Source organism: Mangifera indica, chromosome 12 (genome assembly GCF_011075055.1).
Source record: "Mangifera indica cultivar Alphonso chromosome 12, CATAS_Mindica_2.1, whole genome shotgun sequence".
Taxonomy (NCBI): domain Eukaryota; kingdom Viridiplantae; phylum Streptophyta; class Magnoliopsida; order Sapindales; family Anacardiaceae; genus Mangifera; species Mangifera indica.
The window spans coordinates 13,130,718-13,158,309 of NC_058148.1; the positions used below are offsets into that span (position 1 = coordinate 13,130,718).

Here is a 27,592-nt window from a genome sequence, read left to right on the forward strand (position 1 = left end):
CCTTCTAAATAACCTAGATGATAAGCTTTTAAATGATTTCATGGGAAAAAAATTATAAAAGAGAATGACCCATGATTTGATTAGTTGGCTTATCTTCTAATAATTCTGGCTTATTACATAAATGACAAATTCTACTCCATTGTTTTGCTTGTGACAGATTCCTATTTAATGTAATCTAGCTGCAATGAGTATGCTTTATACCTGGTTTTAAGGATGGTATTATTTTGATTTCTTATGTTATGGGCAGGCGGCCAGCCGTTACTCTCCAAAAAATATCCAATTATTTAATGGCATATCATCTAAATACACATAAGATTCTCTTTATGAGTTTTTCAATAACAACGGATACATTGTATTAAGCAATCTCATAAGATAAATGAAATAAACCAGTTTGTTTATTGCATCCAACTCTGTTCTCTACCTGTCTTCATCCCTTCTCACCAAAACAAAAATTCCACGGCACATTTGACATGGCCTCACTCTTAATCCGGGACACCCTGCCTACACATTTTCTGATACTTGTTCCACTACAAATCAAATTCACCATCTTTTCCAGGTGGGGATTTTTCTTGCTACTTTCATATTTATGATTAAACAACTCTATCTCCACAGATCTATTCTGGTGGAGCAGTTTATGCTTATCAAATATATAGCCATTATCATGTCTAGCTATTTGCTAGACTGCTAAAATCCTCCTATTAATGGCTTCTAATTGCTGAATGTTAGGTAGAATTCAGTTGGGTTATCCAGGGAGGCGCCTTTGAGTGAGGGAGAAGGGAAATTCAACACACAAGAACAGTAACAGAATTAAATACCTTTGGTTTGAAGAGAAAGTCTCATCTTCTTCCAATAAGAAGCAATGTTGACTAAATAATGAGAAAAACACTATAAAAGATGAAAAGAAATAGACATTGCTTGATGTTGACATCTGGGTTTGGTGTTTATCAATCCTAAGCTCTCATTATGTACCCAAATCTTTCCAACTGTTTTTGCTTGAAATGGTCATAAGATTCAATAGACACAATATTTCCCCATAATCGTCCAAACAAGTAGAAATATTTTCTAGTGTTTTAGTTACCAACCAAAGCTGATAGCTACTATGGAGAAATTTGCTGCACCAACCACCTTATAAAATTCTATGGCAATTGAAGCCTTCAAATAAATAAACAGATTTGACCTTTGATACGATGTATTATACTATTCAAATTAGTGTTTAATAATGGATGGTTGAATGACATAATTAAACTTTAATTACTTCTATACTATTTGACCAAACATTATTAAATGAGTCCTCAAACTATGGTGTCTTATTAGTTTGGTATTTCATTACAGTTTACAAATAACAATAAACTACGTACTTTAGGTTTGAATGTTTAATTAGATATTTAAATAATATTTTATATTATTAGATGAATTTAAAATAAAATAAAATAGTACTTAATCATTTGATAATATAACATTTAAAATTGCTCATCGGAACAACTCCTGAGAGGGTCATGAAAACAATGATAAAGCATCTCATTCTCCAAAATGAAATTAAAAAAAACAATCCCCATCTCCATCTTGACAACAAAACATCTAAACTCGTATAAACCCATAAATTATGGTGATTGATTACACTTATACGGGAGAAAATAGTAGAAGTGAAAGTGATGTAAGCGTGGATGGTTCAGACCTGGCCACGTGCAATAGGACCGATGAAGCTATCATTTAGCTTGGAGTTTTGAGGGAGACAAGTCACCTAAAAACCTTCGCATGAAAAGGGCCAAACCTTAAATGGAGAGAGTTAGAGGGATGGAGAGAAAATACCACATCTTGATAGCAACATCATCAGCTACTGGTTTTTACCAAACTTAAAACATTCACAAATTCAACTTATTACTAGATTTGAAGTATGCAATTGTGAACTAAAACCATCTGAAAAAGAAAAAACACACCCTTTTTTCTGCAATCTTACTAACCCTATAACATTTTCACGATGGTTACTTGAACTTACCATCCAATTGTGTTTATGTTTGGCTTAACTGGTGTTTGTAAACAGGACATTTTAAATGAAAGATGAATCAAACAGTGTGAAGTAAAGGGCTTAGAAGAACATATGATTTCTAGTTGAGCTTCATAGAATCATATTCTTCAAGAATTTGATATTCTCATATTATTACATATATTGACGTCATATTTGGGAGCTGAAATCGACTACTGCATTTGGGTGGAATAGGATTCCTTGGATCTCAAGTGTGGATGATAGATTGATGTGTATGGAAATTAGGTTGAGGCTCCTCTTTCCAGGATTAAGTTTCTGGTGCGCAACAGGGTGCAGCAAATATTCATATATTCTTAAAGAAGCCAGTTGAAATTTAAGGTTATTCTAGAATGTTAAGCCTGTTTGGTCCAAAAATATTTTCCAATGGGTAAGTTATCAATAAAACTATATAAATATATATATATATATATATATATATATATATATATACACACACACTTTGTATACATAAAATAAGTATACATCTAATGTATGACTTGCATGCACACATAATATTGCTTATCAATTATACTATTTAATTAGAAATCAAACTTTATTTAAATAAAAACTAACAGTGTAACAGCAAAATGATAATTTCATCATGCATGAATTTTGAAAAAAATTAACCAATGACTCTTTCAAAATCTAATCTCAACATTTTAAATATAATACTTTAATTCTTATACAGGTTTAAAAATTTACAATTAAGTCATTGAAACCATAGTCATCATTCGCTAAAATTTCACCATTATCACCAATCAAGCTATAACGTGAAGGTTGTCAAAAACAGTAAAGTCATGTGATAAGAACAGGAGAGCGATTAAGTCATATCAAAAAGGGATCACAAGAGTAACGTCATTGAGTTTCAAGTGTAGATGTATAACTGACAGTAAAATTGACATCAAATAAAATGAGAAAAGATGATATTGATTAGATGAGTTACCAAAAGTCACAATCAATATTGCATGGAGCTGAAAAAGGGAATATTAATTCATGGGATGGATAGTTAGCAAAATGAGTTGAAATGAGCATAACAACATTAGCAATACAAGAATAAGGTAGATACAACAAGATCAACAAGTGTGTGTGTAAGTCGAATCAACATCGAAAATAGTCGAATCAACAAGAAGAAAATGATAAAAGTGAAAAAAAAAAAAAGGCATATTGTAATATAAATTTTATATTTAAAAGGATCTTTTAAAAATTTGGATGATGTGAGTGCGGTGATATGTATGAGTTTGATTTTGGGTAGATTTTGGGTAGAATTATTTATGCCAAAGGGTAAAAGAAATTTAGAGTAATACCTTGGGTAGAAAATCTAATTTACTCTTGTGTTTGACAAATCATGTAGAGTGTACACATTTATTTTTGTAGACTTTTAATTCTTGCCATTTTCTGTTTTAAGACAAAACAACTTCTTAACCACCTGTCTGTTCAGGGTTTTCAAGAGGGGTGTTGGCTGAGAATCTCATAACACATTGGATTTATTTTTTAAATTAATTATAAATCATAAACTTGATTTATAACTATATAAAAAATCAAATCAAAGAAAGCATCAATTCCCCCATTGCATGGTAGATATCTATCCTATCTAAAACTTGAAAAAGAGGGAATGGTAAAGATTTTTGACTGGTGGAAAAGAAATGACATGAGCTGACTGGTCAAGGTTTCTGGCCCACTGAGAAGAACAACAAGAGGAAGGTGCTTGAACCAAAATAATGAGAAATCAATTAATGGAAAATGTTAAGATAAGGATGAAAGGGTGAAAAATGGTTGCTTTGTGAGGTGAAATCTTAGAAGGAACTCAAAAAGTACAAACGGGCCAGGACCTATATAACCTTTTGAAGCCACACGGGACTACTTTTACCTTATTGGGGGCAGTCACCATTGAAGCCCTCACTAATGTTTTCCTATGGGTGTGTGAGGCGTAAATTTATTTTATGTCAGGGATGAAAAAAAACCCCTTTGCATTTGGGTTAAAAAAGTAAGGGTTTTTGGTAATTTTACTCCAGCAAATTACTGATACACATAAATGAGAACGACATGAGGAGAATCACACCGGCCGAATTAACTATGCTTGTGGGCTTCAAATCACAAACCAAGTGACTTAATTTGTGGTCAAATTTCCCATTCATAGTTTCATTTAGCATATATTTTGATTTAAAACCGTCAAATAGCATTTTTAGAAAAGGTTTCTCATAGCTTATAAATCAAGATACATATTGTTAATGATTAAATTCTGGGCATTTTCCTTGGTTGATTTCATTTTTGCTTACCTATTACTCCGAACTTCTCCTTTTCTTACAATTCAAATCTAAAGATCAACAACATACACATTCTTGAGACTTAGGTCAATGGATAAACCAGAAAGCTTATCGATCTTCAGTCTCAGCATAATATTATAAGAAAAAAAATGCCGTTGTGAATCTTTGCAAAACATGAAAGCAAATCAATTTGTCACTTTGGCGCATGAAGGGAGGTGGAAAGCCTAAAGAATCGTTCAAATTTTAGTCAATTTGGAGCTGCAATAATACATACCCCCTCGACTCCAAATTCCAATCAGTGCAAGAAACCTATGCCTTTCAAATCATTTTTTTTTTTTTTGAAAAAAAAAAAGCACAAAAGGAAGCCAAAAGCGCAAGCAAAAGACAATTTTATCAACCTTAAAACATCCACCAGGAAAATTCGTGGCATAATACTAGTCTCAACACAATCACAAACATTAAACCCATCTCCAAGATAATGTGGAACCATTATCATTTTATCCCCTCAACATCAGGCATCCCATCCAGCCGTTCATCAAAGATGATCCAGTTCCAACCGGCCACCTCCAATATTATGGATCCCCTGATGCTTCCATGTCCTCAGCTTCATCCATTGCACTAGATGGTCGACACCTCCTGGATTCAGGCCACACACAACAGAGCCATCAGAACGCACCCTTTACAAACTTCCTCCACATCCCTTCAATCCCCATATCTTTCTCCTTCTCGCCTTAGTTATATAGCTTTTTCCCACCGTAGTATTTTCTCTGCCACCATGTTAGAAGGCAAATCCCATAGTCGATGAGACTAAGATGCTTCAAACAATACAGCAAGATGCAATTCATTTAGCCGCTAAGGCTCTTGATCTCTTCGATGTTACAGAGTCTTCTGAAATAGCTCAATTCATAAAGAAGGTAACCTTCTACAGCAGTATATTGATAATACTGGGTCTCAGATCCTGTGAGCGGCCGAATTTAACATCTTGTTATGTCATGGTGTTTCTGATCAATGCAGGATTTTGATAAGACATATGGACCTCTATGTCAAAGCATAGATTTTGATTAATTTGTGACACTGCCATGGCTGCTTCATCTACTTTGGCGTTGGCAGTCTTGCAATAATGTTCTTCAGGGGTATGGTAAATCAAGCAGAAGAAGCAAACTTGTTTCCAATCATGGAGACCATGAACATGTGTGTTCTTTCTTGTATCTTTTAGGCTTTCCCATTCTTCCTGGGTTGTAATGAGAAAAGAAACTGTAGTTGAAGAACAAATTTCATGTCTTGCCAAAACTATTTTTCCTCTTTTCCAATCACACATATCATTTCAGTTTTATAAAATTTAGACTGGGTTCTTGAAGCAGGGAAACTTGAACTCTGCAAAACCCTGGAAGTAAAAAAATTCCAAATCAGTGATGGGCATAATATAAAACACAAATATACAAAGCAAGTGGAATCATATTGACATGAATTTCTATCAAAATATTTCAAAATAATAAACTATTACAGAGCATACTAGCCACAGTAAATATACAAAAATAAGGTTTAATGGACGACAACGGACAATTTTGTCTCAACCATCAAGGTGCAGGCTTTCATCAGCAGAAGGCCTACTGAAATATCTAGTTAAGATCTTAGAAGGTTGTGGGCCTCTGTTAACACGTGTGTGTGTGTGTGAGAGAGAGGGAGAGAGAGAAAGATTACCAATTAGCTTTAAGCATCAGAGAGTGAGTACAGACAGAGGCGCATCCCGTCTTGGCCCGGCAACAGTTCGATAAACATAAACTTTATCAGCTTGACTGTCGTCACTTCCATCTTCCTTCATCACCTCCACATTCAACCGAGGCATCTTCCTCGCCAATAGCCTACAACCATTAATTGTCACATTGCAAGCTGACATCCAAAGCGATCTCATGGATTCATACTTCTCCAAACCTGAGAGCAGTGCCACATTCCCAAATGGGCAATCCCTTATCTCTAGTTTTTTCAGCTTTGGACAACCTCCAAGTACACACTGCATCCCCCAGTCACTACTGCCAGCAAAGGCTACTGAAAGGGTTTCCAAATTTTTGGCATACTTCCCAATGTACTCAAATGTCAAGTCAGTTAAGAGACCTGAAACTGAAAGCCTTCGGAGTTTAGTGCAAGTCTTCACTACAGCACCAAAAGCCTCATCCATGGGTTCATTTGTCAGATAATCTGGTTGTCTTGGATTCATTATGCAAAGACGGAAATGAGTAAAATCAGGGCAGTTCTGTACAATGGTTGCTACAGCAGCATTAGTCATTTGCCTGCAGAAGTAAAGGACATAGTGGAGTCTCCGACAGCCAAAAGACACAGCAACAAACCCTTCTTCAGTTACCCCACGGATAATTTCCTCATCAAAGGGATCAGCAGGGAAAACACGAAGTTCCTCAAGCAATGGACAATAGGAACCAACAGCCTCCAGCCCTTTGTCTTCCACTGTGTCCAGGACCTGTATGAAAAAAATCAATTTGAGATTGGATTTTGAAAACTTTTAAGTCACTAAAACTGTACAGTTCATGCATGACACGTCATTGTTGAAAGTCATAGCAGCTTTTCAGGAAATTTTCCAGTTCTTTGAGCAAAATTACTGGTGAGATCACTATGAAGATGTCAGTGGTGGATGTGCTAACATCAATCAAGTGCCATTATTTAATGTTAATATGAAGCCAATGTTTTTTTATGGACGACACACAAGCATGGATACAGTGATTATAATCTTGCAATATATTTATCTTGGAATTGTATTCCTCTAGGTTGCTTTGGACTTCTATTTAATTCTAATTAGGAGCATGTTTCCCCTTTAGATTAGTATTAGAATTTGGATACTACAAATAGGCCTTCATATTCATTTGGAAAAAAGACATTGATGATTGATTAGTATGTATTCCTACAATCTCTGAATAGTTTCTTCCCTTCTATCTCTCTGTTCTTTCCAAATTTTCATCAACACCTAAGGTCCTGAACCAAACCCTAAATTCGTTCCTCAGACACATCACCATCTTAATCTGCCTTCTTTGCACAAAAAACCAAGAGAAACCCTAAAAACTAAAATCCTGAAGTCCAAAACAACCTTGACAAATCAAACCTAAGATAAACAGAATAAAGGACTAAAATAACTCAGCATCCATGCTTACATGTCCTCCATCAGTTTTGATAAAAACACTTAGGAAACCAGTGCCAGATAGACCTACTAGTTGCGACAATGACGATCCCCATCAGTAAATACCATAATATTATGGTTAAAGAACTTGACACACCATTAATTGGTTAAGAGCTGCAAATTAAAAATCCAAGGTAGAAGCACAGCTAATACCAATAAGTAAACATCTGTACAACAGTAGCATGGGTTAAACATTAAGAAAGCACTACCATCAAGACGAACTTCTCCTACCACTTCTACAGTCCAACATAATACAGGAAGCTGGCTGTGGTTCAGAAATTAATAATAAAACTCTTCCACAAAAAATAATGAATTCTTACCCATAGGCGCTGAAGATGTGGACAGTGCACAAGCAGCTTGGTGAGTTCAGCACTTTGCAAAGCAGCGTAGCTCAAATTCAAGAATGTCAAATTTGCACAGGCAGGGGATAGAACGGGAAGATGTAAAGAAGTAGCTTCCCATAAACCAGAAAGAGTGTGTATATTCTTGCAATTGTTAAATGCACTTTCTACCTCTGCATACTGCCTGATGGTGAGCTCTTGCGAAAAGGAACCGGTACCGAGTTCCACGAGCTGAGGAGCACAAGCAAGTAGCCTTTGTAATTGTTCCAAAGAAATACTTCTGTTAACCTTCAACACCTTTAATGATTTGCACCTACTGACAAGTCTCTCAAGTGCATCAAAATTAACTTCAACACTCATGTTGGCAAAGTTCAGTACTTCCAATGATGTAAAGCTTTCAGGGAAGCAACTCAACCAATTTCCACTTCTCTCTTCGACACCATTCTCCTGGATGTCAAGCTCAGTCAAATTCCTGAAACCAAAGTAGAATTTAGAAGTTTGAAACCGCATGCAAAAACTAGTATGTGAAGCAAATGGTTGAACATCAAAGAGACAATCTCTGTATTCTAAATATACAGAAAAAAATAAAGAACCAAGAATCTGGACGCCTGTAAACAGAAGTGAAATTAAAAGTGAAAAGAAACAAAGAAAATTTGAGAAAGCTTCATTGAAACTACCAAGCAATTTTCTATAATTTCACCATGCTGAAATTATTTTGGAGTCTTTGACTCGCTCCAAGTTCCACAGGAGAGGATCAGGCTATGATAAATTGATTGTGCGTATAACTAAGAGTACATTTAACAATACTTGTATGCTAAAGTGATGAAGATCAAATATAAGAACCTGATGTGTTAGAACATAATTTGAGTCAAAAGTCTTGGGTAAATAAGCACATAGCAGAATCAGACTATAAACTTTACACTTCACACCACAAGATCCTACAAGTTGATAATTTAATTGCCCAAGGCAATTAATTTAAGGGATTTCTGATTTTTTATGATGGATTCTCTATTATTTAATGGCTGGATATTGGTAGCCAGACCAGTCTTATATATCATATGGATATTGTTACAGACCTGGAAGGATGGCCAAGTTTTCCAGTTTTCTGAAGGTTCCAGCAGCTCCACAGCAGCTCCTCCAGCAAGATTTCCAGAACAGCCTCCTCCTGCAGTCTCAATGTGCCAGAATTTACTCCAACAATAACTCAACACAACAATCTCTCAATCTTTCATCCACCACCAAGGAAAGGAAAAGAAATTAATTGTACTATGTTGACAATTTCATTTGCAAGTAAATTGATTGTACTGGGATAATTTCTATTCAATAAAGCTTCTGTTTCATTACATGTTCATGATGACAGTAAATTACATTACTTGCTCAAGCTTCATCATAATGTTCATCAACACAAATACAAAGTTCTCCACAAATCCACCAACTAAAACAGTAACTGAAATCAAACACTAACAGCAGCCACAATATAACAGCAACAGCAAAATACAGCAACAGCAAAATGAAAATAAATTCCAGGAATGCTGGGTTCTGAGAGCCAGCCCTCTCCACTTCTGCTCAACAGCTCAAAATAACATCATAATCCTCTCCTGCTCTTCCCTGCTTTCTCCCCTTTTATGTGCCGCCTCCTAACTGTCTATGGTCCCCACCCCTGCAGGCTGCTCTCTGAATTCTGGAAAGTGAACTTCAATTAATTCCAGCTGCTTGGGTGCTTTGTCCAGACTGCCCTCTTCCCTTTTGCTCTCAGCTGGGCCAAAATCCATACTCCCTGGGCTGTCTTCTGTATTAGCTCCCTTGGGCCTGCGGTGATAAACCCTTGTAATTAGGTTCCCAACAATACCCCCCCCTAAAAGTCTCACCTTGTCCTCAAGGTGAAAAGAAGGAAACTGCTCCTTGACTTCGATATAGTCCTCCCAAGAGTTTTCACATGGGGGTAGGTGCTGCCATTTGAGGAGAACTTGCAGGCTGCCATCCTTAGCATAACGAGTCTCCAACAAGGCCTCCGGGTGCAATTTGAGCTCTAAATCATCCGTGAGGCAGGTGGGCAAAGGTTGGGATTGAATTTCAGTCCCTACCATCTTCTTGAGCTGAGAGACATGGAAAACGGGGTGAATCTTGGTACCCGGTGGTAGGAGCAAACGATATGCAACCGCTCCAACCTTCTCAAGAATGTCATAAGGCCCATAAAACCGAGGACTTAGCTTCTCATTGGGTCGTCTAGCCAAGTTCTTAAAACGATAAGGTTGTAGCTTGAGAAAGACCTTATCACCCACCTCAAATTGAACTTCTCTCCTTTTTAAGTCGGCTTGTCGCTTCATGCGTTCTTGGGCACGATGTAGGTGGTCTTTAAGCTCATTCAAAATAGCATCCCGTTGTTGTAGCAACACACCCACGTCATCAATTTTGGAGGCCATGGAACCCCACCTTAGCAATGTAGGAGGGTCACGCCCATACAAAGCTTTAAAAGGGGGCATACCAATGGAACTATGGAAGGAAGTATTATACCAATATTCCGCCCAAGGAAGCCATTTGGTCCAACTTCGTGGCCGTTGAACACAAAAACAACGTAGATAAGTCTCAAGGCTACGGTTAAGGACCTCCGTTTGACCGTCGGTTTGGGGATGATAAGCGGTACTAAACTTCAAAACCGTCCCCATAACACGAAATAACTCGGTCCAAAAGTGACTCATGAAAAGACGGTCTCGATCGGAGACGATGGAGCGAGGGTAACCATGAAGGCGTACAATTTCCCTTCCAAACAATTCAGCCACATCTTTTGCAGTATACGGATGCAATAGCAATAAAAAATGAGAATACTTGGTCAATCGGTCAACTATGACAAGTATAGTGTCGCCTTGACTTGTTCGGGGTAAGCCTCCAATAAAATCCATAGTGATGTCGTCCCAAACTTTTTCGGGGATTGGCAAGGGTTGCAACAATCCCGCTGGGCTCATAGCTTGATATTTACTCCTTTGACAAACTTCACAACTAGCCACGAAGTCCTTAATAGACTTTTTCATCCCAATCCAAAAGAATACCGCGGTGATCCGCTTATAAGTGCGAAAAAAACCCGAATGACCACCAAATGGAGAAGCATGAAACTCAGACAAAATAGCAGGAAGAACAGTGGAATGGGGAACAAGCACCAATCTACCTTTATAAAAAAGGATCCCATGTTTCAACACAAAATTGGCATGGCTAGTCGGGTCCCGAAGTAAATCCTGAATGATGCCTCGATAATGGTGGTCAGAACGAACCTCCTCTGCCATAATGTCACCCTCAACCCATGAACTAGTAGTGAGAACTGATAGACTAGTGCAAGTAGGTAATCTGGAAAGGGCATCTGCAGCTTTGTTCTCCACCCCGGATCGATATTGTATCTCAAAATCGAACCCCAACAATTTCATTACCCAACGTTGTTGATCACCACTCACAATTGTCTGCTCTAGTAAATATTTGAGGCTCTTCTGATCGGTCCGGACTATGAAGTGCTTACCCAATAAATAATGCCGCCATTTCTGTAAAGCCAAGACTATGGCCATTAACTCTCTCTCATAGATTGATTTTGCTTGACTCCTTGGTGATAAACCCTGACTCATGAAGGAAATTGGCCGGCCACCTTGCATAAGAACTGCCCCAATCCCTGTAGCCGATGCATCTGTCTCGACAATAAATGATTGGGTAAAATCGGGCATGGCTAATACTGGAACCGAAGTCATAGTCTTTTTAAGAGTGTCAAAGGCATGTGTAGCGTCTTCGGACCATATAAAGGAATTTTTCTTCAAGAGTTGAGTGAGGGGTGCGGCGATTCGCCCATAATTGCGAACGAATCGACGATAGTACCCTGTGAGACCCAGAAATCCACGAAGCTCAGTAATGTCCCTGGGAAGTGGCCAATCAACCATACATTGGATTTTTTTAGGATCTGCAGCTACCCCGGAGGCTGAAATAATGTGGCCCAAATATTCAAGCTGTGTCACGGCAAAAGAGCATTTTTTCCTATTTAAGACCAAGTGGTGTTCTGAAAGCAAAGTCAATACTGTATCCAAGTGCTCAAGGTGGTCTGCAAGGTCTCGACTATAAATCAATATATCATCAAAGAATACCAATATGAAACGACGTAAATGGTCACGAAAAACCGTATTCATTAAGGCTTGGAAAGTGGCCGGTGCATTGGACAAACCAAAGGGCATTACTAAGAACTCGTAATGTCCATTATGGGTCCGAAAAGCTGTTTTCTCAATATCATTGTCAACAATCCTAATCTGATGATATCCAGACTTCAAATCTAATTTACTAAAGATGGTGGCGCCAGATAATTCATCTAACAATTCATCAATAGCGGGAATAGGAAACTTATCTGGAACCGTGAGCTTGTTGAGGGCCCGATAATCGACACAAAAACGCCAGCCGCCATCCTTTTTCTGAACCAGCAGTACCGGGCTGGAAAATGGGCTGATACTGGGACGAATAATGCCTGCTTGGAGCATGTCCTGGATCTGCCTTTCCACTTCATTTTTCTGATGATGCGGATAGCGGTAAGGGCGAATGTTGGGAGGAATGGCGCCCTCCACTAGCCGTATAGCGTGATCATGAGTCCGTCGAGGCGGAAGACCGGAAGGCTCTTCAAACAGGTGCTGGAAACGTTGCAACAGATCCGAAATTTCTGGCTGCACTGTGCAGTCCTCCTCAGCAGCAGTAAAAGAAAGTTCCACCCAGTAGGCATGGCTGCTGTTTTTGCAATTTTTATAGAACCCACGAAGGGAAGTTTCCTTGGTAGTCAGCGATGGATCCCCCTGGAGAAACACTGGCTGGCCATGCCACTCAAACCACATCGTAAGGGACTGCCAATCACTGTGGACGATTCCCAGTGTCGACAGCCAATCCACCCCAAGAATTACATCCACATTACCGAGCGGAAAAACATGAAAATCTTGAAGGAAGTGAATAGAAGGCAAGTGCAAGGGAACCTGTTTGCAAAGTCCTCCACCCTTGATGCTATGCCCATTGCCGACAGTGACTGAAAATTCTTTCTGATGAACTGGAAGATTAAGTTCAGTAACGAGGAGCTGAGAGAGAAAACTATGAGTGGCTCCAGAATCGACCAAGACTACAACAACCTTTTCGGAAATTTTCCCCAGCATCTTCATCGACTTGGGAGAATTAATACCTGCCACGGAGTGTCTGGAGAGCTCGAGCACTTGCATTTTGGGATGTTGGTCTTCCGTGATTTCAACAGATACTGGGTCCGAATCGGCATCGTCATCTTCACAGAGCATGAGTCGAAGCTGTCTGAACCGGCACTGGTGAGTGGAACTGTATCTATCGCCACACTTGAAACAGAGTCCTTGCGCGATTCGTGCTTGAATCTCTGGCTGTGACAACCGTCGTGGGGCGGAGGGAGAAAAAGGTGGACGTCGGTTTGGAATGGTGTAGGCATTGGTGGTCAACGGCGGCGTTGACGTGGTCGGTTGGTGCGAACTGGAGGGCGTTGATGGTGGGTAGGTGTTGGGAGGTGCGGTCGTCGCTGAATGTGCGACAGTGGAGGAAGCAGTCGTGGATGGCGTCGGCTGAATATGGTTTAGTGGAAAAATTTGGGTTTGGGTTTGGGCTTGGGTCGGGTGGGAGGAGTTGGTTTGGGTTTGGGGATGGGTTTGGGTTTGGCTGTGGGCTTGGGTTTGGGTTTGATATTGGGTTGGGTTAGGGTAATTGGGTTGGGTTGGGTTTCCTTGAGTGGGCGCGGAGGTGGACTGGGCTGGATGTGGGCTATGAATAGGAGATGAATCTGGTGGGAGACGGGGTGGGCCGGATATGGGTGCGCCTGGACCAGGCCAAGCATTGGTGGGGTGTGAAAAGCAAAGCGGGCTTTGGGGTTTGGGCTTGTGTGGGTGTCCAGAGTAACTTGGTGGGTGTCCAAAGTAATCTGGTGGGTGTCCAGCGTTAAGTCGACCCGTTTGGATGCAGTTTGCGTCTCCTTCACCCGTAAGCCATCCTGTTTCATTCACTGCCCAGTCTCGTTGCTCAACGTCCGCCGCCATTTGCATCAGAGAACGGAGGTCTGCCGGTGCTAGAAGTCGCAGCTCCGCCTGGATTCGGGGCTTCAAACCTGCCATGAAAGCGCCTCTTAGCCACTCGAGAGACACCGTAGGCAGCATGGCGACCAGCTGTTCAAAACGCGCACGATACTCCGCCACCGTCCCTGTCTGTCGATGAAGGATGAGTTGCTCATATGGCGTGCGATTTTGCGTCGACCCGAAGCGAAGGAGCAACTCTTCCTTCAATTCCCTCCAGCTTCTAAATGGCTGCCAAAGCTCCCGGAACTGCAGCCAGCTCAAAGCCTCGCCTTCAAAACAGAGTATTACCGCCGGTAGACGTTCTCTTTCATCCATACCGTTCATCTGGAAGTACCGTTCGGCTTTGGCTATCCAGCCCCACGGGTTTTCTCCGTTAAACATAGGGAGTTCCATCCTGCGGTGGTGGTATTCTCGTCGATTACAATGATCCGCATGGCCATAGGGTGGCCTGTAGTTATTTCTGGAAGCCTCTCCGTAGGCCACTCCAGCTCCAGGAAATAGAGGTGGCGGTGGAGGAATGGCCTGTTCAAAGTTTTCTTCCACAACGGCGCGCGAATCCGGTGGGGATGGTGCTTGTGAACGGTTAACGGCAGGGGTCGGCCCTGCTTCAGTTTCTTTCCCCCTCATGCTTTTTGATAGTAACTGCCGTATTTCGTACAGATTTTCGTCTATTTTGTCAAGCCGAGAGGTTGACTGAGTTTCCGAATACCCTAACTTCTCATCCATTGTCGCCACCTTCTCTGCCAAGTCTTTGTAATACTTTTCTAACTCCTCAACTCTCCCTTCCATTCTTGTCGTTACCATTACCCGGTTCGTCGCTCTGATACCAAGTTGTTACAGACCTGGAAGGATGGCCAAGTTTTCCAGTTTTCTGAAGGTTCCAGCAGCTCCACAGCAGCTCCTCCAGCAAGATTTCCAGAACAGCCTCCTCCTGCAGTCTCAATGTGCCAGAATTTACTCCAACAATAACTCAACACAACAATCTCTCAATCTTTCATCCACCACCAAGGAAAGGAAAAGAAATTAATTGTACTATGTTGACAATTTCATTTGCAAGTAAATTGATTGTACTGGGATAATTTCTATTCAATAAAGCTTCTGTTTCATTACATGTTCATGATGACAGTAAATTACATTACTTGCTCAAGCTTCATCATAATGTTCATCAACACAAATACAAAGTTCTCCACAAATCCACCAACTAAAACAGTAACTGAAATCAAACACTAACAGCAGCCACAATATAACAGCAACAGCAAAATACAGCAACAGCAAAATGAAAATAAATTCCAGGAATGCTGGGTTCTGAGAGCCAGCCCTCTCCACTTCTGCTCAACAGCTCAAAATAACATCATAATCCTCTCCTGCTCTTCCCTGCTTTCTCCCCTTTTATGTGCCGCCTCCTAACTGTCTATGGTCCCCACCCCTGCAGGCTGCTCTCTGAATTCTGGAAAGTGAACTTCAATTAATTCCAGCTGCTTGGGTGCTTTGTCCAGACTGCCCTCTTCCCTTTTGCTCTCAGCTGGGCCAAAATCCATACTCCCTGGGCTGTCTTCTGTATTAGCTCCCTTGGGCCTGCGGTGATAAACCCTTGTAATTAGGTTCCCAACATTCTCCAATAGAAATATATGCCCAGAAAGAGACTCACTTATCTTAAGAATGCAACACTGTCAATGAGTCAGTTGGCCACATATTATACACACAACTTACCCCTAATTATTATTAAAATCATGGACATAAAACCAATCAGGAATCACCAATAAAACTATGTGTACCCATTTTTGGTACATAATTTGTGTACACAGATAATATGTCATCATGTAATTAGGTGATTTTGAATTAAAGATAAAACAACCCCCAATCACATGATAACGCATCATCTATGTATATAAATTATGTATTAAAAGTAGGTACACATAGCATTATTCCAGGAATCACATAAATTATTCTAATAGATATAACAATGATATAACATGGAATAAAAGTTACCATTACCAGTAACAATCCAAAGTTCACAACAGTTGCAGCACTATAACCTACCTTCACACTAAGACTACTGTACACAATAAAAACATATTATGGAAAAAAGTTTCCTTTCAGATGGGGAAATATATGAACCCACTGTAGTGACATCTAGAGAATCAGATAATTAAATAAAACAAAAAACCAGGGAGATATGTTACAGTAAACCACCAAGGGAGATAAGGATGAATATTCTTTCACCCAATGAAAATGGATACAATTGCAAGAAGAATGACATCACAGATGTAAGTGCTTATTAAAAGGTCATGTGTTACATCAAAAGGGATGAAAATCAAAGGAAAAAATAAGTAGAGAAGTGCTACTTCTATAACCACTAGAGTCCTGTTTTACAAGTAATAGAAAGAAAATCAAGCAAACTTTCTACTCAAGAAACCAATAATTTCCTTTAAAACCATGCCCAAATACATGTCACTCAATTGATAAAAAAAAGACACTGAATTTGAAATGCTGATGAATACTATACACCATTTCAGGCTGACACTGTTCCTTGAGTCACTTACAACTGTTTAAAGAAATCAAAATTTAGGACTAGATTCGAGCCCTTGAGCTTGGCTTGTTTTGGATGGAGCCAAGCTCAAGTTAGAGCTTCCCGAGTCACCTCAAGGGTATTCAAGCTAGGCTCGATATTAAAACGATGTCGTTTTGATTTGTATTGATCAAAATGATGCCGTTTTAGTTAATTTACAAGCTAAACACTCTTAAAACTCGATTTCAAGTCTGAGTCAAGTTCATTTCGGGTATGTTTAAATAGAGTTCAAGCTCGAACAAACTCAGCTCAAATTCAGCTCTACCAAAATTACAATAAAGTAGTAAAAACATGATTTAAGATCTATTAAAAGCAGATAACAGATTGTCCACATACATAAAATCACAAATAAAAGCTACCCATTAAATTTGCAAATCCATTGCATTCAAATTGCTAGTTACATCATAGCAAAACTCATTTAACAGGATAAATGCAAGCCACTCCCCAAGAAGATGCTACAGTTCAATCTGAAAGAAGACCTTCATCATATGAATCCAATAGTAGCAACAGAAATAGATGAAAAGATAAACTCACGTATGCCTTCATTTCATCTCATCAAATGAATAAATTATTCTTCTAATGAAATTTCTCCTTTCTAAAAACATTTATAAGCAACAAGTGGTCTATCTGTTTATAAATTTAACTTGCAATAAATAGAGGATATTTTTGCGTGGAATATACCTCCAATTGAATGCTAAGTAAAGGTCAAATGTCACATCTAAAAAAACAGAAGAAAAACACAGAAAAGAAGCGCAAGTAACTCTTCGCTTCTCTTAAATAATAACAACAATAAAGCTAACGTATTTATTTCTCAACCAAATGCTCCATTATAGCTCATTTAGCTTCATCAAACTAAAAAAGAACTCATTGAGAGTAATATGTTCCACTAAATCAACTTCTTTTAATAAACAAAAACACTGCCGAGATCTATAACTATTCGAATACAATCCAACTAAAATTAAATGAAAATAAAATCTAATATAATTTCCAAACTTACTTGCAATGTGTAGCAATTGCAGCAAGACCATCAGTGCTGAACCCATCACAACTCAAAAGAGAAAGCACTTTAAAATTCTGGAAATTGGCGGCCAAGTACTCCAAGCTCTCATCACTAATGGTCATTCTTTTCAACCTTAGTTCCTCAAGAGACCGATATTTATTAGCAAACGCCACGAGCCACGCGTGAATATCAGCTCCCCAGTTTTGCGGAACCAAATTGAAATCGGAGAATCTCGGCTTCCCTTTCAAAGTGACGCTGCGAATGTTGGGGAACCGGCGAGTCAAAATCTCCGGCGAAACAGAGTAACAGTTACCAATAAACACATGAGTCCTGGACAACCGTTCCGCGTTGTACCAGTCTTTACAGACCAGAGAGACTGAACTTCGATCTTTGTGTGACGTTAAGAGAGCGAGCACTGGCTCGAGTACTTCGTCTGGGAACTGAGTTGACTCGGGCGAGCTAGGAGAATTCTTTTTTCTCTTTGACTCCATTATCATTATCTCAATAACTGAAAATTTTCAAAAACTCCCTAAACACAATAACTAACTAGTAATCAATTTACGAAAAATTCATCATTAACCATCAAAAGCACTTCATCACTGTGGCAAAGATGGAAGATTTTCAACGAACGAAGCGAAACAACCACATGGGTGAAATATAAAAAGAGAAAAATACGAAGAGAAAACGAGACAATGGTAGATTGAAGCTACTGAAAGGTCGGATCTACCATTGAAGGAATCTCTAAAACAAAGCTGTTTCGTTCATAAAATAAAAAGTTGCAGAGCCAAGCAAGACGGCAACAGAAGACCTTGCGAATTATAGCAAAAGCAGTGATGAAAAAATGAATAAATAAATCATGATTATAATTATATGATTAAAATAATAATTATTAAAATTATTGTCCGAGTTCAGTCCACCTTAGCTCCAGCTGACACAGACATGGAGTGAAAAAGGCCGAGAAGGTCGTAGCACAACACATCTACCTAACATGTGCCAGGGTGCGCACTGCGCACAACCCTCCGCACCGGCGAATGAGGACAAAACCAAAAGGGTGCGTAGTGCGCATTATGTTTTTGTATTTTATTTTTAATCCGTCATGAACGGGGATGAGCCGTACAACCTCCACATCATCACTTCCACAATTTGTTATATAGATCATTCCCATTTTTTCTTCTTTTTTATAAAAATAATAATAATGAGCAGACGATGAAGAATACGGTAGAAAGGCAAGATGGGCAATCTAATATTTTATTTTATTCATCAAAAATAGAAAAAATGAAATAAAATACACCCAAGAATTTTGGAAAAAAACACATATATTTAAAATATTGATTATATATTTAATTCTACATAATAAATTGATAATAAAATAAAGCTTAATTTTAATTAAATTATTTACTTAAAGTTAGTATTGTTAGGAAAAATATATTGTGTCTATAAGTATAAAGATTAAAATTTATATTATACAAAACTAATTAATTTATATTAAAGTTTAGTTTATTACATTTATATACTATTTATTTAGATTGATTTTATTTGATATAAAACTTTTTAGTCTTTAATAATCTCTTTTAAATGTAACCATTATTAACTGTTAGGTAAATCATTATTGTACTTATAAATGTAAAAATCAAAATTTATATTACACAAAATCAATTTATTTGTGTTAACCAATTGACAACTCACTCACCCATATGACAAGTTGAACAACTTATAATAATTACACTTGAGGAAGAGTATTGGAGACTAAAAAGTTTCACATCAAATAAAAATAATATAAATGATATATAAGTGTAGTAAATTAGTATTTTATATACATTATTAAATTTTATATAATACAAATATTAATCTTTATATTTATAAACTCAATATATTTATATATTGTATTAAAGCCAAAAACCAAAATGGTGGGTGGGTCTATTAGTGTAACTTGATATCAAATGATAACACATCAAACTGAATAGTCAGTAGGCATAATAATCTATAATGATTTCATTTGAAAGATGTGACTAATATATAAATGTAATATATTAGACTTTAACATAAATCAAATAATCTTGTATAATATAAATTTCACTCATCATACTTTTTATCCGATATATTTCTCCACGCACAATATATAACTAGGTTCAAATTCTTTGGCCTTTTTTATAATTAAAACAAAAACTTATCGTACCCCTTAAGTTTAAGGGAAAGCTTATAATTTCAACTGATCAGACACAAATTAGAGCTTATCCTTCCAAAAAAAAACCAGTCAAATCTTGATAATTCAATGAAATATCCCTTCTTTTGTTCTCACATACCATCGGAATTTTCTCAGAGCAGAGCCAGATTTCACCACCTTCGTCCTCGTCGTCGTCTTCGCCAATAATAAAATTAAATTCCCCATCAAAATCTCATTCGTCTCCATAAACTTCCAGGCATACAAATACAACTACCGAAGAAATGGAATAAAGCCTGAAATTTTGTCAGCGAACTAAACAGACATTACATACTTGCTTGGATCTCACTGAAATTTTCCTGAGAAATCATTTTCCCACGCAAATCCCGATCGTTTTCACTCTCGAGTAAAAAACTGTGCGTTTCTATTAATTTATTTTAAATGGATGGATCTTCAAATACATGACACCATTAATGAATTTTCTGATCAATCACTTTTCATCGGAACCAACACCGCTCTTTTTTACCTTATTACCCTTGGTTCATGGCAGGAACCGTTGAAAAACACAATGGTTCTTTCGTTATTTTGATATAAGTGCGAGCCTTTTGTCTTTCCATTCATCCCGTTATATACTATGAACCGGTGGTACAAAGGTGAGTTTTAAGATTGGGTGCCTGTTTGCAATTATTTGCAATGATGCCACTGCGTCTGCGCACCAGACCCCCTGAGAGACCGTATATTTCACTGATAAAGCGTTCAAAGAGTAAAAGGAAGGCACGTGAGGGCCTCAGCTTTTGTCAGTTCTGACACATCGATTTGCGTGATTAATTTTCGTGCTAGGTATTTTTGTAATAAATTGGGAAACTAAGCCTTGTTTGATTAGTGATTTTGAATAGATGAATTTGGGCCTAGAGAGTTGATTATGATTGGCGAAAAGAGAAAATGGGTAGAAATAGAAAGGCACGATGTGATGGCAGTCTCCAACAACTCATCGTGGAAGGCTGAGCTTTCTTTCTTTTAAAAAAGTTGAATGGTATGACAATGATGCCCATGAGCTTATATGTAAAATGGCTTAAATGCCCTTTTATCTTATTATTGTTAATTTTAAATAAAAATTAAAAAAATTTAATCATATAATAATATGTATAAATATATATATATATATATATTTATTTATATAAACAAAATAGTTCGGCATAGTCTTTTTACACTTTTTCCTTTTGACAAAGCCTTCCCAAGGAAGCTGGGGATGATGTGTTTTTTGTTCAATTAAATTTGATGAATCAAGCAAGCATAAATTCGGCAATATAGAAATTAATCATCTTTTATAATTCAAGTTTATTCTTCAAAATATAAGGTTTAGTATATGCAAATTATATGATAAAGATATAATGGGATTTAGATATTTATAATTAAATTTGGTATTATTTCAATATTCTAAAATATGTAATAACACTATATACCATTTATTAACCAACCATGAACATCTCATTAACATAATTTAAAATTTATATTGATCTTTATATATAGATGTTTAGATTAATATCCTAGATAGGACATACGTGAATAAAAAAAAAAATACAAAAAATTATATGGGTATAAGACGTTAAATGATGAAAAATACATTTATAATAAAACAATCATAAAATTCGGATACGGAATGCATATATACAAGTTTAACATGACACATCATCAATAATATATTTTTAAAAATATGACTATATCAAATATAATTTTAACATTTTTAATATATTTTCAAGTAACAATTTAAATATAAAGTATTTAATTAATTATTAAACCTAATATAATACAATATATAATCAAGATTCGGTTATTATAAAAAATTATTAAGAAATATTAGAGATTTAGATAACAAAAAATTTGATTCTTTATTTTATATAATTTTAGCATTATGACAATTAATTAAAAATGAAAGAGACATTTTTGTACTTACAAAATTGATAAAAAACGGAAAACATAAAAAACAATAAAAATATGTGTTTAATATGTTTTAGATTTAAAAATTTGAAATAACATATTTAAAATATAAATTAAACAAAAATATAAATAATTCATATTTTTACTAATTACTATTAATATTTATTTTAGGGTTTAACAGAGCCACAGAAGTTAGTTGGTTATATTCAATAAACCCTCAAGATGTCATTGTAATTAGCAAGCCTAATCATACTTATAAGTAATTATATTCAATGGACATTAATTGTTTTCTATTTTAAAATATAAAAAATGCTCATTATGTACACATAAGAAGAAAACTAAAGTTTGTCAGAATGAGATATTTGGGTGGTTGGAATTAAGTTTACTATATTATTAAATTGAACCATTTTAATTCATATAAAAATTGGCTCAAACGTAAATAAGCGACAGAATTAAACACAAATAGTCATTTTATATTATATGTTATAATTAGGGTTGATAGAGAGACCTTCGTCTCCATCCTCATTTCCTTCAAAATGTTGTCCCCTTTTCAAGTTAATCAATACGGGGGCATGGGCGGCGCATGGCAATTCAACTATAGGCCAAAAGACATTTTCGTAAGCATGTGGACACCATAACCACTTACCCCACTCGCTCAACTTCTATGCATTTCTTAGCCACTACCCCGCTTACCCTTCTTCTAAAATATTTTGAGTAAAACAGAGAAAAAAACAAAAAAGGCTTAATCGGAGCTAAAAATTTCACTAATAAAATAAGGTTAATGGGTAACCTGTTTAAATGAAATAGACGTTTACCCTTCTGTCCCCCAAATATTAAGAACCCCATGTTCAACCAACTACACCTTTTTTATTCATTGTCTAATGAGTCATTGTCTGATTTGTGCGCCTTGTCGACTAAGCCCTAATTATTCTTCATTTCAATTTACAATACGAGCACTTTTGTATTTGTTGTGGGGTGATTACACGTGGCAGCAGAGCTTCAAGACAAAATGGGCCCATCTTGTTTGATCAAATAAATCTCTCATGTTTAGACCCCGTGGAAGTGGATTATCGTAGATTAAGATGGTAATTATTAGGTAATGATGTATGGGTTTTGCGTATATGTTTTGATTAGATGAGGATTGAACCAAATCCCAAATAACGAATACTGCAACTTCTGTATTGTTGCAATTTTTCTTTTTTGGGAAATAATGCAATAATTAACATGTATGGAATATTAGAATTGAATAATCCAGTAAATCCATAGTAGGTTTATACTTCATATCACATAATTGCTGATAGAGTAATATTATAAATATTTGTTTTAGATATATAAATATGTATGTATTTATATTTATATTATCACATAATTAAATAATATTTTATTTTTAATTTAAAATTATTTAATTAGATAATAACTTATATATTTAAATTTGAAAATATCAAACTTTAAAGCAAAAGGCCCAAATCAAATCACATCTTCAAAGCCCAAATCATGTAGACAAAAGAAATCATACAGACTTCCCCTAAATCAGCAAAAAGGAGCAAAAGAGAGACAAAGGAATAATGAAGACTGGAGAGTACAGATATTAAGCCAAAAGTTGCCGGAGCATCCAAACATCTTTTCTTTTCTTCTGAGTTTGTGATGCAACTCGGACTGTTTGGTTGAAATAGAAATAATTTAGTGGGAATTTTTTGCCCTTTGGGGTAACTTTATTCATATGTAAAAATGTGGGGAACCCACATTATCAAAATTATGGTGACACCTCAACTAAAAATTAAAAAATAAAAAAAATTAACCCTGACAAGTTTCTGGTAAATTACAGAACTACCAAGGGGGCTGACGTGTGAATTATTATATAGCAATTCAAAAAGATTTTCTGTTACCAAATAGAAAGTTTGGTCGACAAAATGTGCTTTGACTCTGCCAATCAGAACATAAGAGTAGTTGTGGCTGCCTTAGATGCCACTTGAATCTCTTCCAAAGACAAATCGCCTCATCCAGTCGGTGATCACCAATGACCGCGTGCGCCAGCTCACAAGCTTACTGAATTTTGATAGAATTGAAAAAAAACAAAAGCCTTAAACATCTTCTAAATTGAATTCTTAAGTTGTTTTGTGTAAGGTGCAGTGTCATTTAGAGGCTCACCTTGCATATATTGAATACCAAAGCCACTGGGTACTATGGCCTATAGAGACCCAATCCCCTGGAAGTTGAGCTGCAGTTTGTTCCCCTCCCAATGGAGCAAATTGTCCCAAATGTCTATACCTGGTTACATCGTCACCACAAACCTCATAAGAAGAACGTTTTTCAATTTGCAATCTAATGTCAGATTCAGGAGAGGATTAATTGAGAAGTATAAAAGTAGGAAGGGAAGAGTCAAATCTAACCTGAATGGTTGAAACCGATGGCGGCCTGATTCCCTGAACCTGAGAGGTCCTTCTGGATTTTTTTCACACTCTTCCATTCGGTTAAAACACTTGGCAAGATAGGCACCTTGTTGAGCTGCAACCTGAACATGAGGCAAAAGATAAATGTTAAGTAGACATGTAAAAGAAAGGCTAGATGAATATTCAGAGAGGCATGTCTTGCGGATGTCATTAGATCAAGCTGTTGTAGTTGAATCAAGGTAAAACCTGCGCTGTTGCTGGGAGATTTTTCATCTGAGTATCCACTTCAGAAAGAGCCTTTTTAAATTCTTCTATATTCAGCTCAATGGCTTCTTTAGCAGCATCCTCTTTGGCCTCCTTCAACAAATCCTCTATATCGCCCATCTTTTTGTTCTTCAAGTAAAGCTCCACTTGAGGGTATCTTTCACATATATCCTGAAGGACTTCTTGGAATTCTTTGACTGTAAGCGTTCCAGAGTTGTCCTTATCAGCCTTGCTAAATATTGCTGCGATATCTTCCTGAAAGGAATTTATACTCGACAGTTAGTTCATCATCAGGTCAAACAATCAAATTCCTTAGTTTTATTTGCATAGCAACCATTGTAATTGGAGTTCTAGGTTCCTCTGAGACACGATAAAAAAGGTTCAGCAAAATTTAGTGGGAGAAATTATATCTAGAAAGAAAATCATAAAATTTTATATATGCACTTAGTGAAATGAGATGGATATTAAAAGGTGAAATACCATGACTCTGCGCTGGTTAATTGTTGCACAATCACCAAGTGCGTAAATGTTATCACATCCCTCAACTCTCAGCCATTCATCAGTGGCCAAAGCACGCCTATTTGCCTGTGTTCACAGGATAGTAAATTGTTCGGTCAGCCAGTGTAATGAATACTAAATTACTTACTACTATGACATTGCTTCATTGTCGAACTCAAATCAAAATTGCAAGATATAATTTAAGACAGTAAAGCAGTGAGCAACTAATGCCAACTCATAGTAAGTTGATGACTCTTGAATTAACACACCTGACCAATTTGCGTCATAAAATCCTTTATTATAGGACGAGTTCCAATGCCTGTCGACCAAACAACCATTCCATATGGCATAGAAGTAGTTTCCCCATTTCTTCTTGCTTTAGTAGAAATTTCTTTATCAGTTACTTTAACAACCATGGATCCCAGTTTCACATCAATTCCATCTCTTTGGAACTTATCTTCAGCAAAAGCAGTGACTCTTTTGTCAAACCTGCAAAACAAGAATTCCTACAGTCATTAGCAAACTCGAACGAAACTCAAGAGATAAAAAATTATTGACCTTTAATTCCAACCAAAAAGAAAAGGGAAAAACTAATTGAGCTTTACACTTACATCTCGCATATACACATTTGTGATACACAGAGACTATGAATCAGTGGACATGATTTATAGTTTCATGTTATAAAACAACTGAATACGAATGCATATAAACAAACAAAACTTCGATGACAGGAAGGATTTAGAAGTTCACATCCTTACATGTTAAGAATATGATCTGCCGCCTCTAGAAGGGTTATTTTAACTGATTCTTTTACCATTGGGTATAGCTTCACTAAATCCTCATTAACAAAATCATGAAGCTCAGCAGCAAACTCAACCCCGGTAGGTCCACCACCAACTACCACAAAATGAAGAATTCTCTTTCTCTCCTCATCACCTAGATCAGGAAGGCTTGCTTTCTCAAAGGCATCTATAACAGTCCTGCGGATCCTCTGAGCATCTTCAACTTCCTAGACGACAAAATATCATCTCTTTCAGGAAAAAATAAAATAAAATAGCAACAAGAAACAAGAAGTTCAGACATGTGCACGACTTGGCTCTCGATCTCAATGAGAGGAAGCATGTTTCATAAATCTGGGAAAATAATAGGTAGTAAGGATATAGCCAAACATGAACAAGTATGATTGGCTACGAAATCTACCTTCAAGAAATGACAATTCTCCTCTACACCTGGGGTATTGAATGTATTAGGACGAGCTCCCATCGCTATTACAAGGTAGTCATACTCCACAGCAAATTCTTTACTTCCATTCAAGCTGTTGTTCTGATTAGATCGACAATAAACTTTCTTATTTTGTGTATCAATCTTGTAACATTCAGCTTCCCGGAAAGAGACGTCAATATTTTTCTGCTCAGAGAGAGGGAAAAAAAAAAGGAATACTGTTACAGGGACATTAAAAAATTGATAATAATCAACAATGAATGAAAATATCACTGTTATAATATCGAATCGAAATATAATAAGCATACACGAAGCTTCTTTTAACTGTTAGTGATGTGTCACTGTTATGTGCTCTGCTGATTACCTTCTTGACTATATTACGAATTGGTTCCACAATGCTGCGAGCTTCCACAGTACCACATGTAACACTTGGCAGCAACGGCGTGAATGCAAAGTAATTACGAGGCGATATCACTTGAACATCGTAAGAGGGACTATTGAGACACTTCAAGAAACTAGTTCCTGCCCAGCCAGTTCCAAGGACCACCACCTTCTTTTTCCTGACTCCTGTTTCAGTAGGAGCAACTTTGTATGCATCACTTGATCCATTTGCCTCAGAATAAGCAATAAGGCCACCCCCACTGCAAGAGCGTTAAATAACTCTAAGCAAACGGACCATCCAAATTTAGTAAGATTTAAATTTTCAAACACTTAATGCTATTTCTACTAGTTTTATTCTCCAGCAATCAACCATTTCTTGAATCTTAACCTTCAGACCTCTATGTTTATTCAAAACAAACGTCGCAAACACACTGAGTAACGGATGAAATAAATTGAAATCACAAAACAGAAAAACAATAAAATAAAAAATGAAGAAATCAAAGTATTATAACGTTGTAACAGAGGATCATTAATTGAGCTGCTTCAAGGAGCAAGAAAAATTTTCCAAATACATCAACAAGCAAATCTATCGTGTCTATGTTTCTTAAAATTTGCAGTACAATCATACAACAACACAAATAAACAAATAAAACGATAAATGAATGAAAGCAAATAGACTGATACTTAGCGGCAGAGCACGCATATAAAAAATACTAAGTTATAAGCTACAGCTAAAATTTAATAATCAATCAAGAACAAATTAAAGAAGGATTAAAGAGAGTTTACCTGACGGTGGTGATGATGATCAACTTAGAAAGCGAAGGATAATCATGGAAAGCTCTAGAAAACCGCTGGTAGAACGTAAAACTTGGCATTTCTAACACAGAAAATTCGAAATTCTAAAAGATGAGACTGAATTTCCGTTTTTCTATCAAATGAAAATGATACTGAGAAAAAAGAGAGAGAGAGAGAGAGAGAGGGATGTGCTTTCTCGCTCTAGGAAGTACCAGAAGCAGAGGAGGACAAGAAAGGAAGAAAAGCAAAAATAAAATTAAATAATAAATCCAACTTGGTGGGAAGAGAAATGAAAACGTGTTGGGTGTTGGGAGCGTAAATCTCGACACGCTGTCACGATTGGCTCCGACTTTCTTGCTTGACTTCACGGGCAAGGAAATGGCGGCACGTGTTGCTTTTACGTGTTTTAAATGACCTGAGGAAATTAGCCGACAGTCAAAAGTCTTGAGTATTCAACAATACCCATTAGTTTCTCAAGTT

General features: G+C 37.0%; 2 protein-coding genes and 1 long non-coding RNA gene across 3 annotated transcripts; 1 reads left to right on the forward strand and 2 right to left on the reverse strand.

Moving 5' to 3' along the window:
• The first annotated feature begins 4,285 nt into the window (after window positions 1–4,285).
• Window positions 4,286–5,569, forward strand: LOC123193069. The gene is made up of 2 exons (XR_006496990.1): window positions 4,286–5,201; window positions 5,302–5,569. It is a non-coding gene; the product is annotated as an uncharacterized LOC123193069 (long non-coding RNA).
• LOC123193068 (protein TRANSPORT INHIBITOR RESPONSE 1-like) lies at window positions 4,649–18,477 on the reverse strand. The gene is made up of 4 exons (XM_044605854.1): window positions 17,462–18,477; window positions 7,792–8,284; window positions 5,989–6,760; window positions 4,649–5,671 (listed from the first exon to the last, which is right to left on the reverse strand). The coding sequence occupies exons 1-3, from the start codon at window positions 17,959–17,961 to the stop codon at window positions 6,005–6,007; spliced, it is 1,749 nt and encodes a 582-aa protein (XP_044461789.1). The 5' UTR covers window positions 17,962–18,477; the 3' UTR covers window positions 4,649–5,671; window positions 5,989–6,004.
• A 4,674-nt stretch (window positions 18,478–23,151) lies between these two features.
• Window positions 23,152–27,330, reverse strand: LOC123193458 (external alternative NAD(P)H-ubiquinone oxidoreductase B2, mitochondrial-like). The gene is made up of 10 exons (XM_044606464.1): window positions 27,104–27,330; window positions 26,301–26,577; window positions 25,916–26,122; window positions 25,474–25,724; window positions 24,985–25,204; window positions 24,698–24,802; window positions 24,200–24,472; window positions 23,954–24,075; window positions 23,712–23,831; window positions 23,152–23,609 (listed from the first exon to the last, which is right to left on the reverse strand). The coding sequence occupies exons 1-10, from the start codon at window positions 27,190–27,192 to the stop codon at window positions 23,522–23,524; spliced, it is 1,752 nt and encodes a 583-aa protein (XP_044462399.1). The 5' UTR covers window positions 27,193–27,330; the 3' UTR covers window positions 23,152–23,521.
• Window positions 27,331–27,592: the final 262 nt, after the last annotated feature.